Below are 18,386 nucleotides of genomic sequence, written 5' to 3' on the forward strand. Positions count from 1 at the left end.
AATGTATTTACGACAGTGATTTTGAGCTGAAGGAGTTTGAAAACAGAGAGAAGTTGTAAGTTTGGCTCACAGGGTTAACCGATAGACCGATTTTTTGTAACCTTTTTACCTCTTCTAGTTTTCTGCCATGTATTCATCATGATCATTATGCATCGAAATAAAAAAGGCCATTCGGCAGCAGAAATGGAAGTAGATTTCTCATTATTTGATTATTTCAACTGTCCGACCTTTGAAATAAACATTAAACAGAAAATCAATTTTTTTTTTTAAAACGTTCCAAACTTCTTAAGGTTGTAGAACAAACAAATTTGTCAAAAAATTTTCAGTTAAATGCAAAAAAATTAACAATTAAAATTTCGAAAATGAAAAAATTTTCGCAATGGTAAGTTGAATCGCGAAAATTGAAATTAGAGAGAAAAAAATTATCTACGAAAAAGTCTTCTCTGTTCATTACTATAGAATTGATAGTTAATGCGAAATTAAATAAAATAATTTAGGTTGAAAGTTCAATTATAAGAAATCTAACTGTCATACGTGAAATCAATCACCTACAATGTCAAAGAAAGGAAATTGCATTTACAAACTGGAATCGAGAGGATTTTGTAAGTGATACTGTCACATTGCAATAATATGAATTCAATAAGTTTCATAAATTAAGTAATAGATAGAGTAGAAAGATTTCTATACAATCTCTTGCAAGTAGGAGAACCAATGCAATAGCAAAATTTGATTTAATGAATGGTAAGATAAGAAATTTAATTGGTCAGACCCATAAAGAGGCAGGAAAATTAAAGCGTATTTGAAGAGCTTACAAGTGAATTTTGCAGAAGGTCGATAAGTTATAACATTCAGAAAATATCGAAGAAGGAATAAGTAAAAATATGAATTTTCGACATTTTGAAAACTTTGAAATGCTATAACTTCTAAACCAATAGACCGATTGAGCTAATTTTGGAACCCGATCAAGATAGTCATCCAGAGAATACGTATACTAAGTTTCAAAGCGATCGGTTTAAAACTATGGCAATAATCGAAGTGACAACCTGCATGAGATTAGGTTTTCTAATATTTTGTAAATTTTCGAAATCATTTATCTGTTAGAAAAAGTGGACAAATCGATGAGTTGCATAGTGAAAATTGAAGGCAGTCAAACGAGCTTTTAGATAAGACAAATAAAAATGAGCTATCTCCTTCTGTTCAGAAGTTACATCACGTTAAAGCGGCAAACAAATTTTTTTTGAAAATTTTACAAAATTTCAATTGACCATAACTTCTAAACTTATTGGCCGAATTATTTCATCTTCGAACTTATCCAAGGTAATCGTCCATAGAATAACTATACTGTTTCATTAAGATTGGAGTAGAATTGTGGACGCTATCATTGGAGAACGACGCGTTATATATATATTGAGACAAATCGCAAAATTTCGAAAATTTTATTATGAGGACAAATACAATAGTTACATTTCTATGAAATCTACTAAAAACTAAAATTTGAAGCAAAACAGGCTCTTCAAAAAATTTACTAAAATTCGGTTAGTATTTTATTTCATCTCTATAGTATATTACTCATCAGGGGAGGAAGGTAGATCATTCCAAACCGAGTGTATAATTGTCTACCCGAGCCGTAGACAAGGGTGGGAAACACTCGAATTGGGATTTCCTACTTTCCCCCGTGGTGTGTATACTTTTTGCTGTATCTGCATCTAAAAGTTTAAATCATTGCCTCTGTTTGTGGAAAGAATGGCGCATCCACTGTTTTTTATTATTGATTTTTTTATAAAGGAAAAGAATAACTTTCTTTTCTTTAAACACGACAGGAATTTAAACTTTCGGTGCTGGTATGGTAAAAAAGCTAATTGATAAATTTTTCAGAATATTCGTTTTTTGCACTTAATTATTTTAATGTTTTGTATACTGATACATTAAACGGACCACGGCATGAAATCAAGTAGTTCAACTAAAAGAGCACTCGGTGCGTAGCCGATATGGTCTCGATTCCACTTCCACATTATTTTCAAACTTTACAAAAAAAAAAAAAAATAATTTAAAATTTAAGTTCAGAAAATTTATTTATTTAGACAAATTAAAAGAAAATTACAATTAAAAACACTTTGCAAAGGTTTTTTAGCCTTTGATTATTTAAACTGAACAAAAATTTTGGAGGGCCCATTTTGCTCCCAGGGGCCCATTATGCTGCCCTCTCCCCTATATATATATATATATATATATGAGTGTATTTAATGTCTACATCGAGTCATGTATGTTTTTATATGGCCATATAGAATAACCCTACTAGAATATTTTCTTGATTTGCCCGAAGTCCTATGAGGACCTTCTCAGGTTAATATGATGTTCGCCTTAATAGGACAAACCTGACGAGTTTCTTATCTGGATCGCATGATGATATCCTTATTAAAAAAACAATTATTTGCCATCAGATCAACCTGACAAGTTCCTTATCAGGACCACATGAGGATATCCTTGTTAATGAAAAAGTTATCGAATCAATTCGAATATTTTATTCACCGGCTAAAATTTAAAAAAAGTACAGAACAATAATATGTATTTATATAAAAATTACGTCAATCATTGTATCACGGATTTTTTACTTCTTCATGAGTTGTTATTTGATATTATAATAAATATCATATTGATACTTACAGGATCAGATGTGTAAGTCTGCGCAATGGATAGCATCAAGAACTTTGAATTGGAAATATGCAGGTTCGAGCCCAGCAGTCATCAGGATTTTCTCCTCGATAATAAACATGTTTACTTTCTCTAAGTAATGCGCCAAGTAAACTAGATCATATTCCGAATCAAATTCAAATTTTGTTATTTTTTCGTAATCAAATATTTTTTTTACATAATTACTAATAAGGCAAGCTTAATAAAAATATGATGAGGATGTCTTGGTAAGGGCCTGATATGGTTATCCTGATACGGACCTTGTGGGTCATTAGCGTTACTCCATATCAATTCCTTGTAAGGATATCTCGAGACCTTATTTGAAATAAAGTTAATCTGATGAAGACGTTTTCGGATCCTTATGAAAAATCGTAGTCGGGCATGTGGGACCTGATATCAAAACTTAATGTTCCCATATATACGTATACATACTATATACTTTTTATATATGACGATACATTAGCAGATTTGCCTCATACATACCAACACATACGCCATTTATGACTGTGTTTAGCCACATGTGATTCCTTTTTCATAGAATATAGAGAACGATTTTTTTCATACATAACCATATATGTAACGTATATATGGCTATATGTCATCCACATATGGCCATATAGTCACATATGACTTGACATAAGAAATAAATACTCTCGTATTAGTCAGATGTACTTATGTGCAGTTATATATGAACCATACAAGAACATGCTTCGCATGTTTCTCATATTCACCATATACATCCTATGCATGTTTTATATATAGCTATGTAAGCTCCCCTATGACTGATTCTTCACGCTACACATACTTAAAAACATGCTCACACTCACACACATACAGATACTGACCCATATACACAGCTTGATCGATTTCCTTTCCGTGCATAAATTTTATTATTCTTTTTTCATTATGTACATAATTTTAGTTCTTGCATTTTGATTATGTACATTATTTTAATTCCGAATATTAATTAAGTACATAATTTTAATTTTCGCATTTTTATTATGTACATAATTTTAATTCCGAATTTTCATTATGTACATAATTTTAATTCTAGAATTTTCATTATGTAAATAATTTCAATTCTAGAATTTTTATTATGTATATAATTTTAATTCCGAATTTTCATTATGTACATAAATTTAATCCTCGCATTTCGATTATGTACATAATGTCAATTGTCGCATTTTATTATGTACATAATTTTCATTCAGCATTTCTATTATGTACATAATTTCAATTCCGAATTTTCATTATGTACATAATTTTAATTCCCGCATTGTTATTATATACATAATTTTAATTCCAAATTTTCATTATGTACATAATTCTAATTCAGAATACCTGAACATCTAAAAAATTAATAGAATATGATGGTGTTATTAGCTCTAATGACTGAAAATTTCCCATTTATTTTTGTGGGATAGATTAATTCAGAACATTATTAGTATGAAAACTATAATTTTTATAGAAATCATTATAATCATGTCAGTACATAATAATAAATTCTGATTAAAATTATCTGTACACATAATGATAAAGTCATTGATTTTTATTATGTGACAATATACTTTTAAATAATCAAAATTATTTATTTTAGAACATAATTATAAATTACCATATTATTGTTATGTCAGGAGATAATAATTACTTTTGATAAAAATTATGCGTGATCATGAAATAAATGGTTCGCATTTCAAGTATGTCTTGATAAAAATTATTTCAATTTCTTTATGACAATTAAATTGTACTATAATTTATTTCTTACCATTATATAGTAAAACGGCATGCCATAGTAGTCACTATGAAAAATTAATCCCCCAAACGATTTTTCAATATTTTCATTTTAACATCAATTTTTTTTACAATAAAAATGTTGAGTACTTTTAATTAAAACATAGATTCCAAAACAACCGTTGAAGATAAATTGATAAAATTTTTAGGGTTTATTGTCAAATATCTATATTTTATTACAATAGTAATAGCTTAAAATAATTTATTTATTGACCTATTGTTAATTAACTTTTAAGCAAACAAATTAAAATTTCATTGACTTTTCGGTAAAAAAATTCTTATTCATCGGTTACAAGCGTGGTTTATTAAAGTTTAAAATCCCTAAAGAAAATTTCACTGCTCACGATTAGTTTGAAGAACATGAATTTTTTTAAACAATGTCATGAATAATACGATAAAATAATTTCGTATTATTAAACTAGAACAAAGAAAAGAAACTAATAATTAATTAATAATTTATTTATTAGTTAATAATCAGAGACATCTAACTAATAATTAAACCGAATTATTAGTTAGATTCCCTTGATTCATCATGAACAAACATTTTATCGTATTATTCATGATATTGTTTAAAAAAATTAAATTTGTTTAATACCAATATTTTTAATTCTTATTTTTAATTACGAGTTACCGAAACTATAATATAGTCTGAGACGCTCAGCCGCACACTGTATTCAGAGCGCCTGGCATCCCGCGCGCGGTGATAAATAAATTCATATTGTTTACTAAATTTTTTTACCCAGAAGTCAATGGAATTTTAATTTATTTACTCAAAAGTTAATTAACAATAGGATAATAAATAAATTATTTCAATCTATCAATGTTTTAATAAAATATAGATATTTGACAATAAATCCTGGAAATTTCATTAATTTATATGTAACGATTGTTTTGAAATCTATTTTTTAAATTGAAAGTAGACAACATTTGCATTTTAAAAAAAATTGTTGATAAAATGAAAATTCTGAAAAATCATTTAGGGGATTAATTTTTCATCGTGACTACTGAAAAAAAAAAAAATACATAGACTTAATTTTCATGATAAAGTGGAAAATGGGGGATTCACTTGACGTGATCTTACTCCTATTCATTTTTTTATTATAACACGAATAGCACTTTTTATTATTTTTCGGCCCGAAAATGATGCCGTTCGTCGCATTTAATTATTCTAACTAGAAGTATGTGAAACTTGTGTTACGTTCCCGTAATATTTTATTGATTAAATTAAATTAATTATTTTTAATTGAATAATTTTATACAATAAAATGGAAATCGGTTATGATAAGAGAGTCGCCGTGGCTCGCGGGTAGGCAAAACAGATGACGATGCATGAGACCCGGGCTACGACGATTCTCTCACAGAGAACCTGAGATGCAGCGTCAACATTTTGTCAACTCTGTTGGCTTTATTATATTTTTATAATCACGAAATATTCAGTCTTTGGAAAGAGCTTCTAGTGCTCAAACCTCTGCGCTCCAGCCATAATTAATAAATTATAATTAATCCTAAGTTAATTTAACCTTATTGTGGGGTGCCAATTGGCACCCCAATATTTTCACCTACACCATGGCCTGTCCATAACATTATTACCACCTAGGGGCGAACGCTTATCAGCTGTTCCACCCTGTCCTATAACCCTGAGCGCTCAACAGCAGTTCGGGTTTCCCTCAAATTTCCTGCCAATTTTCCTACCATTCACCTGTTATCGTAAAAATAATTATATGGATTTGGAACCGGCAACGAAAATACTTTAAATCGCGAAAAACAATTAAAATTAATAGTTAATAAAATAATCGACAACCACGGCCCACCAGGGGTCTATAGACACTCTAACGAGGCAAAACCTAGATTAAATTAAATAATTAAAAATTATTTTTATTTTTAATTAATTTTGGGTAATTTCCCAAAACGTAACAGTGGTGCTGTGACCAGGATGGTCTTAGATTATTTAATTATTTAATTGAAACTTTGTGACCAGCGATGATCAACGGTGATATGTGAAAATAATTTTTTCAATGACAAGTTTCGGAAAAGTACAATTATGTTTATTTGTCAACTTAATAATTTAAAATTTTGGTGAAGTGAGTTGAAACTAATATTTAAATATATTTATTACTGAAATATTTGTGAAGTGTCATTTGTTAGCGAAAATAAATGAAAAGCTGAGGTTTATAATGATTTTATTAATCAGGTGACTATTCATAGGTGATTGATAAAACTTAACGTGTAAAAAGGAAAATCTTATAAAATAAATTTTTAAGTGGATGTCAATTTTAGAATGTGTCTGAATTGTAAAAACTAAAATTTAAGCAGTTTAAATATTTAACTGCTGGACTATCAGCAACATTAAGAGTTCGTTACCTTAGTGCAACATCACAGTCATCGACTAACTGTTTAAAGATCTAACCAGCCGTGATGCTGTTAAATTTTCATTTTGATAAGCTAGACCAATGGACTAATCTATAAACTCACCAAAAGTAAGATTATTCTTATTAACAATACGTTTTAATTTACACGTTGGTGACTGATTGCCGTTGGAAGATGTACGTGCAATAACTACAAGTTATATATATATATATATATAAGTGAAAATATTTTAAAAGTGTTGCTACGAAATTTAAACTATTATCGCGGGTTTATAGTAGTATCTACGCGATATTATTAAATTATAAATTTTATATGTGAAAAATATTTTTTATTTTTTTAGAACTATTTGACCGCTAGACAAGTCACTATAATAAATATGATAATTGAAAATAATTCAAAACTACGGATTTTTAAACTAAAAATGTTGCTACGGACTTTCAAGAATTTCTCGCGAGTAGTGTGCAGAAACAGTTGTTCATTATATTGAACTTATTAATTGCCAAATGACCGCTGGACGAATTACAAAGATCATTATAATTTGAACTAACGATTATGCTTTGAGAATTGTTTTATTTTATTTAAATTAATCTCTATAACTTAATTAATTTTATATTTAAAAATATAGTTAAAATTGTTGCTACGGAACTGTAAAGGTGTTTTCGCGAGTATATTTGAATATATTACGTGATAAAAATTATTTTATTATTATGCGGAAAATACTGCGTGGATATTTTGGGTAAATATTTTAATTATTGTTTCTTTAGCAATCACTTTAGTTTCTTTTGGGATCAGTTGAGATTCTCGTCGCTGATTGAACGAAGAGTGTGTCCCAGTATATTGTGAAACCAAGACGTAGTCGTTATATCACGATCAGGTCTCAAAGCTGATCTCAAGTAATTTTATTAGCATAATTGAAAAATTTGCCGACCACTGGTTATTAATAGAAAATTATTAAATAGCGAAATGTTTCCGGTAATGACTCACGACAACACCTTGTTATAAAATATTTCAGAAATGTGCATAAATAAGTATGCTTATAATCATTTACATTGGAATATGTAGTAAATATTCGCAATGAACTATCAATTAAATGTTCCGATGTCGGAGAAACAAAATCGTTTACGCGCTCGATTACTTGCGTTTCGGGAACAAGAATCGAGCCGATGTAGAACTTTACCGGTAGTAGAATCGGAATCTACAAAACTAAAAGGCCGTCTTTTAAACGAGGCTGCGATAAGTAAATTTCGGAAGAATTCAAATTCAAAAACTCATTCCGGAATTTTTAATAGATCAAATGGATCTAGTAGAGTCAATATTGTCCATAAGACAGAATTAAACTCAAATACATTTGTGCCTGAAAACGTTCCATTTAAAAATAATTTAAATAGAATTTCATGTGATTTGAAGCCAATGATTGATTTTTATTGTTTAAATAGTAATGATTCGAATCACGCGTATGTCGAAAGGGAGCTGCCTGTATTGGATACGTCAGGAGCTCATATTGTTCGGACTGTTCAAGGTTTATTGAGAGCCGAAAATTCAAATAGCCGGGTTGGCGAGCTTATTGTTCTCGCAACCACGGAAAATGAAATTATGCCGATCCGAGCCAATGGAGTCTTCGAGATCGAGCATATGGATAAAAATGACCTCGTTGAGTTCGTGAATCTGAGAAAAGAACTACCTTACTGCTCAGTGGAGAGTAAAGAAAAAAATAATGACGATCAATCATTGGGCTCAAAAATTTATTCGCCAGCGTGGGTTGTTTCAAAAGGAAATAATCCACAAAATAAAAGGCAACAAAATCTTTATAAGCATTATTGAAATAAAGGAATGAATAAATTTAGTGGTTCTACGTTTTCAGGCTCAGACTTTATAAGAAATATATTTTACATTATGTTTTATATTAAAGGTATATTTGACCTAACAATAATATTGAAAAATTGTTTACGATTTTGTTTCAACATGACTGCATTTAAGGAAGATGTATTTAAGATAAAATTGAAAGAACCTCCGGATAAATATAAATCATCGGAGATTAAATCTGACAATAAGAATATTATATACTTGAAAATAGGCGCTAATTTGGATGGAAAGGGATTGGACATTAACGATTTATTTTTGATCTTATTAAATATAAAGAAATCGTAGGATTATTTAATGTTAATGTATTTTATGAATTTTATTTTTATTAAATTATGAATCAAACTTTGTGTACGCCTTCATAAAAATGATTTAATCTCGTGGTGTAATTGGGTTGATTGGGCAAATTTTGAATATCACCATCAGAGCCTGGCGGAAGAACATCGTGATGTGAAAAATGAATTTTCCAAAATAATCAGCAATGGTGCTTCCAGCTCTACGTTTGATGTCAAGTTACCTACAATCGGTTTACTCACGTGTATAAATATCAAATTTATACACGTCGAGTTATTTATTTTTATTAATTTTGAAGACTTCCACTGTTTAGCAGAAACAGTTGGAATGTCGAGTTCAACTACGTTAATCAACACCTTAAAGGTCGTCGCCGAGTCAACGAGGAATCAGGGCTTCGATCTCAAGAAATGAAGATTAGGATAATAGTCAGCCGATCCAATCAATCACAGTTATTATATTGACCGCCGAATTAAATCAGTTAAATGAAAATACTTTCTTTAAATGAATTAAAATTTATACTATATTTTAATTAAGGTTATTAATGATTCAATGGCAAACCAATCCAATTCATATATTTTATTGTTGTGATATTTCGCTAGCCCCTCCGTGCTAGCATCTTCAGACTCACTGTTAATTTTACATATTTTTTACAATTTATACTTTGAAATTAAATAATATATGCGAATTTAAATTTAAACTTACAATATTGAACGTGGAAAATTTTTTTACTATATGAAATTTTACTATATGTAATTTTAATTTATAACAATTTTATGAAGTTTAAATCTGGAACCAACACATATTATTTTAGAAAAGCACGTGTTCTATAGTGGTTATTTTATTATTTTATTTATTACCTTATTGTCTGTGATATTATTGTGATCATGATTTTTTTCTTTTTCTTTTTCATTTTTTATTTTCAGTAATTTATTTTTTAATTTTTTTATATAATTTTTAACTATTGTTTTTAAATTGTTATGTGACGTTTTAAATTATATTGTTGTAACTTCAATAGTCATTTTTAAATATGATATTGTTGGTTATTTTATAATTACCGGTAATGGAGTTTTCCTATTTCGCGTTTATCTTTGTTGGTACATAAGTTTTTCGCTGTTGTGATATTTTCTAATTGTACTATTGCCAGTAATATAGTTTTTGAATTGTAGATAATTGTAATTTTATTTTTATCAGTTTTATGACTATTGTTGGTGTTATGTTGACTATTTTAGATTGTTCTATTTATGTTATATCTATTTCTATTTTTGATTAATGAGGTTGTTATATGATTCATTTAAATTTTCTGTATCTTTTCTTTCGTTAACAGTATTTTTGTCTTTTTCTATATACATTGATTCCAAGATTATTCTTTTTCTGTAATTCGTTTCTATATCTAAGATTTTGACTTGATCATAATTGAAGTTATGGTCTTTATTTATTGTATGAATTGTTAGCATGTTATGTTTGCTTGGGCTAAGTTTAATATTGTTTTTATGTTCATTAATTCTCGTTTTAAGCCACCTTTTAGTTTGGCGAACATAACATTTTTCACAATTCATACAATTCACTTCATATATACAATCTGATTTTTCAAAATGATTTATAGGATCCTTTCCACTATTATAAAATTTTTTTAAACTATTTTCAATTTTAAATGTAACTGGAATTTTATATTTTTTAAATAAGTTTCTCATAAAATTATTCAAGTTATCATCATGCGGAAAACTGATTGTTTTGAACATATCTAGATTACTTGTAATATTTCTATTGTTGATTTTATTGTTTTTTTTATCTACTAATTTTTTCCATCTATTGGTGCAATATTTATTAATGAATTCTATTGGATAATTATTATCTATTAAAGCGTTTTTAATTAATTTTAAATTTTCTTGTTTGTATTTTTCATCACCAATATAAAAAACTTTATCTATTAGGTGATATATGATGCCTATTTTTTGTGAAATTGGATAATATGAATAGTTGTTTAAATATCTACCTGACCATGTAGGTTTTTGGTACCAGTTTATTTCTAAATTTTCATTATTTCTAATTATCACTGTGTCTAAATAACTAATTTTATTGTCTTTATTTTCTCTTTACAACAATTTAAAAACAATAGTTAAAAATTATACAAAAAAATAAAAAAATAAATCACTGAAAATAAAAAATGAAAAAGAAAAAGAAAAAAATCATGATCACAATAATATCACAGACAATAAGGTAATAACTAAAATAATAAAATGACCACTATAGAACACGTGCTTTTCTAAAATAATATGTATTGGTTCCGGATTTAAACTTTATAAAATTGTTATAAATTAAAAGTATATTTCATGTAGTAAAAAAATTTTCCACGTTCAATATTGTAAGTTTAAATTTAAATTCGCATATATTATTTAATTTTAAAGTATAAATTGTAAAAAATATGTAAAATTAACAGTGAGTCTGAAGATGCTAGCACGGAGGGGCTAGCGAAATATCACAACAATAAAATATATGAATTGGATTGGTTTGCCATTGAATCATTAACAACCTTAATAAGATACACTAATCAAAGAATATATAAATGCAACAGCAATTATATATAATAAAATAACAAACTAATGAATAACTATATTTTAAATTAGAAATAATAACTGACTTAAGTCGGGAGGTAGCTACCCCATTTTTTATTATGAATTTCGACTTGAGCAGTTACTTCTTAGGTAATTTATAAACTACCGCAAAGCGGAAGTATATCTGTACGAATAATTTTTAGAATTAATCATTCCAATAATACCAAACGACCGAGTCGGGAAGTAATTAAATTACTAGATACTAACGTTTAATTTCATATTACTAAGTTTAAGTAACATTATGAACGCTGTGTCTCAGGTTTAGTTTAAATTTCACTGCTAAGAACTTCTTTACTATATTCAAAATAAATTTTATTTTTTGGGTTTATATAGAGTCATTGAAACATTCATCTTTAGTTTACATAGATTCATTCATACATTCAATTTTAGCTTATATAGAGTCAATGACACCTTCTATTTGGATTATATCGAGTCATGAATTTCATTTTCAGTCGTAGCGTTATTCATTTAAAACGCTGCGACTTGCTTAAGTCGGGAGGTGTTACGTTCCCGTAATATTTTATTGATTAAATTAAATTAATTATTTTTAATTGAATAATTTTATACAATAAAATGGAAATCGGTTATGATAAGAGAGTCGCCGTGGCTCGCGGGTAGGCGAAACAGATGACGATGCATGAGACCCGGGCTACGACGATTCTCTCACAGAGAACCTGAGATGCAGCGTCAACATTTTGTCAACTCTGTTGGCTTTATTATATTTTTATAATGACGAAATATTCAGTCTTTGGAAAGAGCTTCTAGTGCTCAAATCTCTGCGCTCCAGCCATAATTAATAAATTATAATTAAACCTAAGTTAATTTAACCTTATTGTGGGGTGCCAATTGGCACCCCAATATTTTCACCTACACCATGGCCTGTCCATAACATTATTACCACCCAGGGGCGAACGCTTATCAGCTGTTCCACCCTGTCCTATAACCCTGAGCGCTCAACAGCAGTTCGGGTTTCCCTCAAATTTCCTGCCAATTTTCCTACCATTCACCTGTTATCGTAAAAATAATTATATGGAGTTGGAACCGGCAACGAAAATATTTTAAATCGCGAAAAACAATCAAAATTAATAATTAATAAAATAATCGACGACCACGGCCCACCAGGGGTCTATAGACACTCTAACGAGGCCAAACCTGGATAAAATTAAATAATTAAAAATTATTTTTATTTTTAATTAATTTTGGGTAATTTCCCAAAACGTAACACTTGCAAAACGGCTATTTGGAGCTTATACTTTGACGGATGATTTCACCCCCTAGATATGTTTTTCCGCCGATAAAAAAAAAATGTCTCGCAGATTTCGACAGAGAATAATAGATCTCGGGCGTATAGAAATCGGAGGGGGACACCTGGGAATTTTTCCTTGTAAGAAGTAATAAAATCAACGTCTGGTTCTGGAAGGCCGAGCTTAATATTCCTGAGACACTCTGATTAACATCGTTTAATGAGGGGCCAGAATATGACAAGTCGAGATACACTCTGTTAAAACTCATAATGCATCAAATATTTAGAAAAAATAGTCCAGATGTTTTTTCTGGAACTATCGTCAACGAAACATCAGGCAAATTACTGATCTCAGAATTTTCTTGGAATAGATTTATATTTTGGCGTTCTGATCTAACTTATTATTTATCTCGATTACCTTTATTCATTTCTCCCTGAATTTCTGCACTTTAAGAGGATCTATTGTAGACGAAAATTTAAGAGTTGCGAAATTCTTGATCACTTTTCAGTTTCTTCAATTTTTGCAGCCTCAAGTGAAATTAACTATTTTTAAGCTCAAAGAGTTCAAAAAACAAACAAACTTGATAGTATTTTGAAGCACACGAGCTCGAGAATGTGTTAACAGTAAAGTTTGAGCTCAGGGAGAGCAAGGGAAGCTAATATTAGCCTGCAGGCTAAACCGTTTTTGAATTTTTTGGTGGGGCTGTTATTATGCATATAAAAATTTCACTATTTCAGTGAAACAGTATTATTAATTTGGTGTACTTAGCAAATAATCGCTCTAATGAAAATGAAAGAGCAGTTAAGTGGAAGACTTAGCAGAGTGCAATACTTAACAGAGCGCTGTGTTCTCATAAATCTAAATCGACTAGCCTACTTCGTTAGAGAAATTAATCTGAAATACATTCTAGCGTTATATTAGAGTATTATGAGGCATCATAATATTTTACTGAAATCATTCACCGTTGTCAAAAGTACTATAACTACCGGAGTTCATTTAATAGCTGCTAGGTACTTCTAGATTAAGCGCTAACTAAAGCTGTCCAATAAATTTTACCCTCTCCTTATTCTTATAAAATAATAGAACGGATAAATATAGTGATCGATAAATATAGTTTTGCAATTTAAAAAGAATAAGAATCGAATTTACTTACGACAAAAAAGGTAAAAAAAAGATAGACTGTAATAATGTGATATTTAAACTGAAAAAAAAATATTGCTATAATAGCAATACCGTTAGGTTATAATAGCTATTTAAAGTTTGAAAAATCGTAGATTGTTAATATAGCAATACTTTATTTGCGTAAAGGCTAGATTGCTATTTTACCCATACAATGTTTTGTTAAATCAACTATCCATATAGACGGTTGCTACGGCAATACGTATTGCTATTTAAACAATACGTATTGGTATAATTATAATTCGAATTGCTATATTAACCATTTGTATTGCTATATTAACTATTTGGATTGCTATATTAACTATTTGGATTGCTATATTAACAATTTTAATTGCTATCATAGCAATCTATAGAAATCGTAAAACAGCAATACCAAGTGTGGGGAACATAACCAAAGAATATGGTTAAATTGATAATACTTTCATTTAAAATTGAAGATGGTCAATGCAGCAATCTAATATCGCAATTAAAAATGCTTCAGATGGTTACGATAAACACATTTTGTTTCAATGTGAACAATAACAACATTTAAAAATATTAAATTTTAAAAACGCAAAAAGGCTACCTTTTACCATCAATTAATTGTAATTTGCGGTATCAACTCAAAGAAACGGATTATTATTTTTGCCTTACTTTCCGTTTTAATCATCACAAACATTTAACATATCACTTGAAAGAACGTAATTTTGAAGCCATTATTATTATGCTTCATGCTTAAATATATAAAAATTGTATTGCATAGCTACCGATTCAGAGAATAAGAAGCAGTCAAGCAATGTAGTTATTTTTACGTTTAGTACTCTTTAGTGTCATGAAATACCTATCATGATGTGTTTGATTTATTAAGGGTAGACATACCTGTATGATACGTAAAATAAGAGTGGTATTTTGATAATCATATTCCAGACTGAAATGAATTTGCCCAACATTTTCGCTAGGTTCTGTATTGTCAATGTACATATCCACTAATGAATCAGATCGGCTCTGCAAAAAGGCTTTCTGCAAATAAAAAAAAAGAAATTTATCACACGTATTGATTACATAGGTGAATACCGTTATTTAAACACAATTCAAACGTACTTCAAAATCCGAATATTTATAATTAAGTTTTTATTATATAATTACTTTCAAAATAGGAATTAATCAGACACTACTTTATTGATGCTAATATTTTCTATCATAAGATTAATGACAGCTTTTTTTTTTTCAATGAAACAACGTACTTCAAAAAAGTGTCATCTGGCTCTACCCAGAATGCAGAAGTATAGTTCATTTTTGAAAATCGAGTTTTTACCAGATGTTTTGAGGTCCTAGGGAGAATTCTGACTATTTCCGGAGGGATAAACATGTATCCGTACATATTTGAATGTATGTGTCAATCAGTGATCGGCAAAAAAAATGATCTATTTTTATTGACTAATTTTTTTACAAACCAGTAATTACTCATAAAGCAACTACTAGTTATTTAAACGTAATAAATTAGTTTAGGGTAATTACTGATTTTTCTAGTTGTTCAGTCACGAGCTTAGTTAATTTAAATAAGCTTCGTGCATTTCCGCTAAGTTCGGGAGTTGCCGAACTCGCTACTGATTGAAGGTCAGAATAGTAGCGGGTCACTCGCTATCTGGGCCCGGTACATACAATTTCTAACTCAGGACCATGTCAAGACGCCTTGAGAACCCACTACAAACCGGCAAATCAAATAATTCTTTTTATATTGGCCAGCCAATGAGAGACTTCGCTATCAACTGCTTTCTGTTGGCGCGCTTTTAAGCCAATAGGAAAATTCGTTATATGCAGCAAGGCTGCCACGTCGACACCAAGCTTCTCGACAACTCAACGACGCTACCAATATTCTTTCCTACAACGTGCTTCGCTACTTGCAATCTCGTGCTTGAACCGCTTCAGTAATTAATAACTTTTGTAATATTAAACTAAACCGCTACGCTAAATTATCCTCAATATTTAGACAGTATATCAAGGCTGCTATTTATTGAGAATAAATAAATTGTTCTCTCGCTAATAATTAATTGTTAATTAATTATTGCTGACTTAACCGCTACTGACCACGTGTCAATTTATACGTGAATAAAATAACTGTGAGTTTGCATTCGCTATCGCGTATTATTTTCTAGTCGCATTCGCTTGAACATAAGTTCTCATAATTTTTAAGGTGTAAATAAATGTAGATAAATCTATAATTTATTTTGTGATAAAATCTGTGTAATTTTTAATTGTTTAAGTAACCTCGCCTAAACCAGATCCAATTAGTTTATTCGCTCATTTTACAATTCCCCCTCGAACAAAGTTCCCGTTTTAACCTAAAGGGTGTGTCTTTAAAGATATGAGGGCTTTTCCAACCCTTCAACTTGGCAAGTAAGTGTAGTGGCGCCATCTGTTGTCGAATAGTTGAATTTCATTCATTGTACATAATATGGACTTAAAAGAACGATTATTTAGGACGCGAAATTGAAAATTCCAATTTCAATAAAGTCTTAAATTACATTTATTACTATAATAAAGTTATTAACTTTTGTGTATTTATACATCAGTAGCTAACTTATATGATGGAGTTAAAGCGACATCATTTTAGTTATTCAAATTACTTTTGAAAACATTTTAAAATTTAAGTTTTTAAATTTCGCGCCTTCACTGCGTATGCTACAGCTGCAGCACCTATTGTTACGGCGGACGATAATGTCGAGAACATTCTATCTAGAAGGTGTGAGAAAAAATGTATTCCCAAACTTTCTCGAATATTCTAGCGCCAACTTTCTCGAATATCCTAGAGCCAAGCTTTCTGAATATATAAGAGCCCGGTGTCACCCGCCAGAGTTAGTTTGATTTGAACAGCGAAACAAGCGATTTCGAAACGAAAAAGAAAGAAGTTTGCAATGGCAAACTTTAAAATATTGTGGCATCAACCTCAAAGAATCCTGCTTCTCTCACGGTCAGCTATATGTAGCTTGCTCAAGAGTAGGAAGTTCGAAAAATTTATATATATATATATATATATATACCCCGGACAATAAAATGAAAAATGTTGTTTATAAACAAGTAGTGTAAATAATGAGAAAATGTAAATACATGTAAATATAGAAAATGTTTTCAAAATATATTTTCTACTTTTTACGTCATAGTATGTTTTTTTATTTCATCTACCACGTAATCTCATATCAACTCCCGAGCGAAGCCGGGTATCATAGCTAGTTTAAAAATATAATCAATTGATAATTGTAAATTTCAAGTTTTTGTTTATGATTTATAAATATTGGGGATGCATAATCTAGCGTAACATTATGCCCCACATATTGCTTAACATATTATTTTTATTAAACTTGTCATCCGATTACGGATGTCATTTGATGTTTTAGGAAAAATATTGACCGCCGGGTAGGAGAAAATCAATCCTTAGGCTGTATTCCTATATATTTTATTGTCTAGTTTTTTCTCTTTTGCGTTTTTACAAATACGTTTTGGAACGTTTCATTATATATTGTTAATAAAGTTAACATAAATAATTATTTATCATTCACCGGGTGATTGGTGAAAGTCATTTTGGGATTTGTTTTCGGGAGATAATTGCGAGTAAGTACTTTGAATCTCTTTCGCCGTATACATTTTCATGTAATAACCTCCCTCGGTAGTTGTTGGTCGCCGCGGCGAATAAAATTAATTTTTTAATAATTGACCACTGAATGATACATGATATATGTTATAAATAATTATCGTTAGTTATCATTGGATATTTCTTCTTTTTTTATATCGTTGAAAATACCTAGATAGTTATATATATATATAACTATCTATATACAACGTTTGTTAAACGTTGCCGATAGGTATAGATATATCTGTAGATATATATATCTATAGTGCGCCTGCAGTACTTGAGCAAATTCCTCAAGTACTGACATCATCGCATAGGTGAAAAATTCCCAACTTATTGAAATTATTATTTACTCAGAATATCTGTAAGATATTATTCAGTATTATTTATATTTATTATTATTAAACATAATTAAGCAATTTTACTTTTTTTCTTTTGATTTATTTATGCACCCCGGAGGTCAATAATATTATTGAATTTTTATTATATATCATTTAAGAGAGAAAAAAAATTCATTATTTTGAGTGAGGGTGAGGAAAATTCCGTATCTTTCTCTCTCTCACAAGCGTTGAGAGATAAATTAAAACAAAATAAAAATATTGTTATTACTTATTATTCTCGGAAAAATTTTAATGAAATAATTGATTCTCTCATTTAATATTAAAAATTAGTATTATTAATTGAATTAAATCAAATTTATTTTTGGTATATTAAGTTTACATACTTTCTATTTGATACTGC

At 29.4% G+C, this 18,386-nt stretch overlaps 1 protein-coding gene across 1 annotated transcript in view; it reads right to left on the minus strand.

Annotated features, from left to right (window-relative positions):
• The window catches only part of LOC103578665 (synaptotagmin-7), a 926,763-nt gene that overhangs the window by 267,789 nt on the left and 640,588 nt on the right, over positions 1 to 18,386 (minus strand). The window contains exon 5 of the mRNA XM_053738534.1: positions 14,897 to 15,037. Coding sequence (XP_053594509.1) covers positions 14,897 to 15,037 — 141 coding nt within the window. The remainder of the gene's footprint in view (positions 1 to 14,896; positions 15,038 to 18,386) is intronic.

The sequence above is a fragment of the Microplitis demolitor genome, chromosome 4 (assembly GCF_026212275.2).
Source record: "Microplitis demolitor isolate Queensland-Clemson2020A chromosome 4, iyMicDemo2.1a, whole genome shotgun sequence".
Classification (NCBI taxonomy): domain Eukaryota; kingdom Metazoa; phylum Arthropoda; class Insecta; order Hymenoptera; family Braconidae; genus Microplitis; species Microplitis demolitor.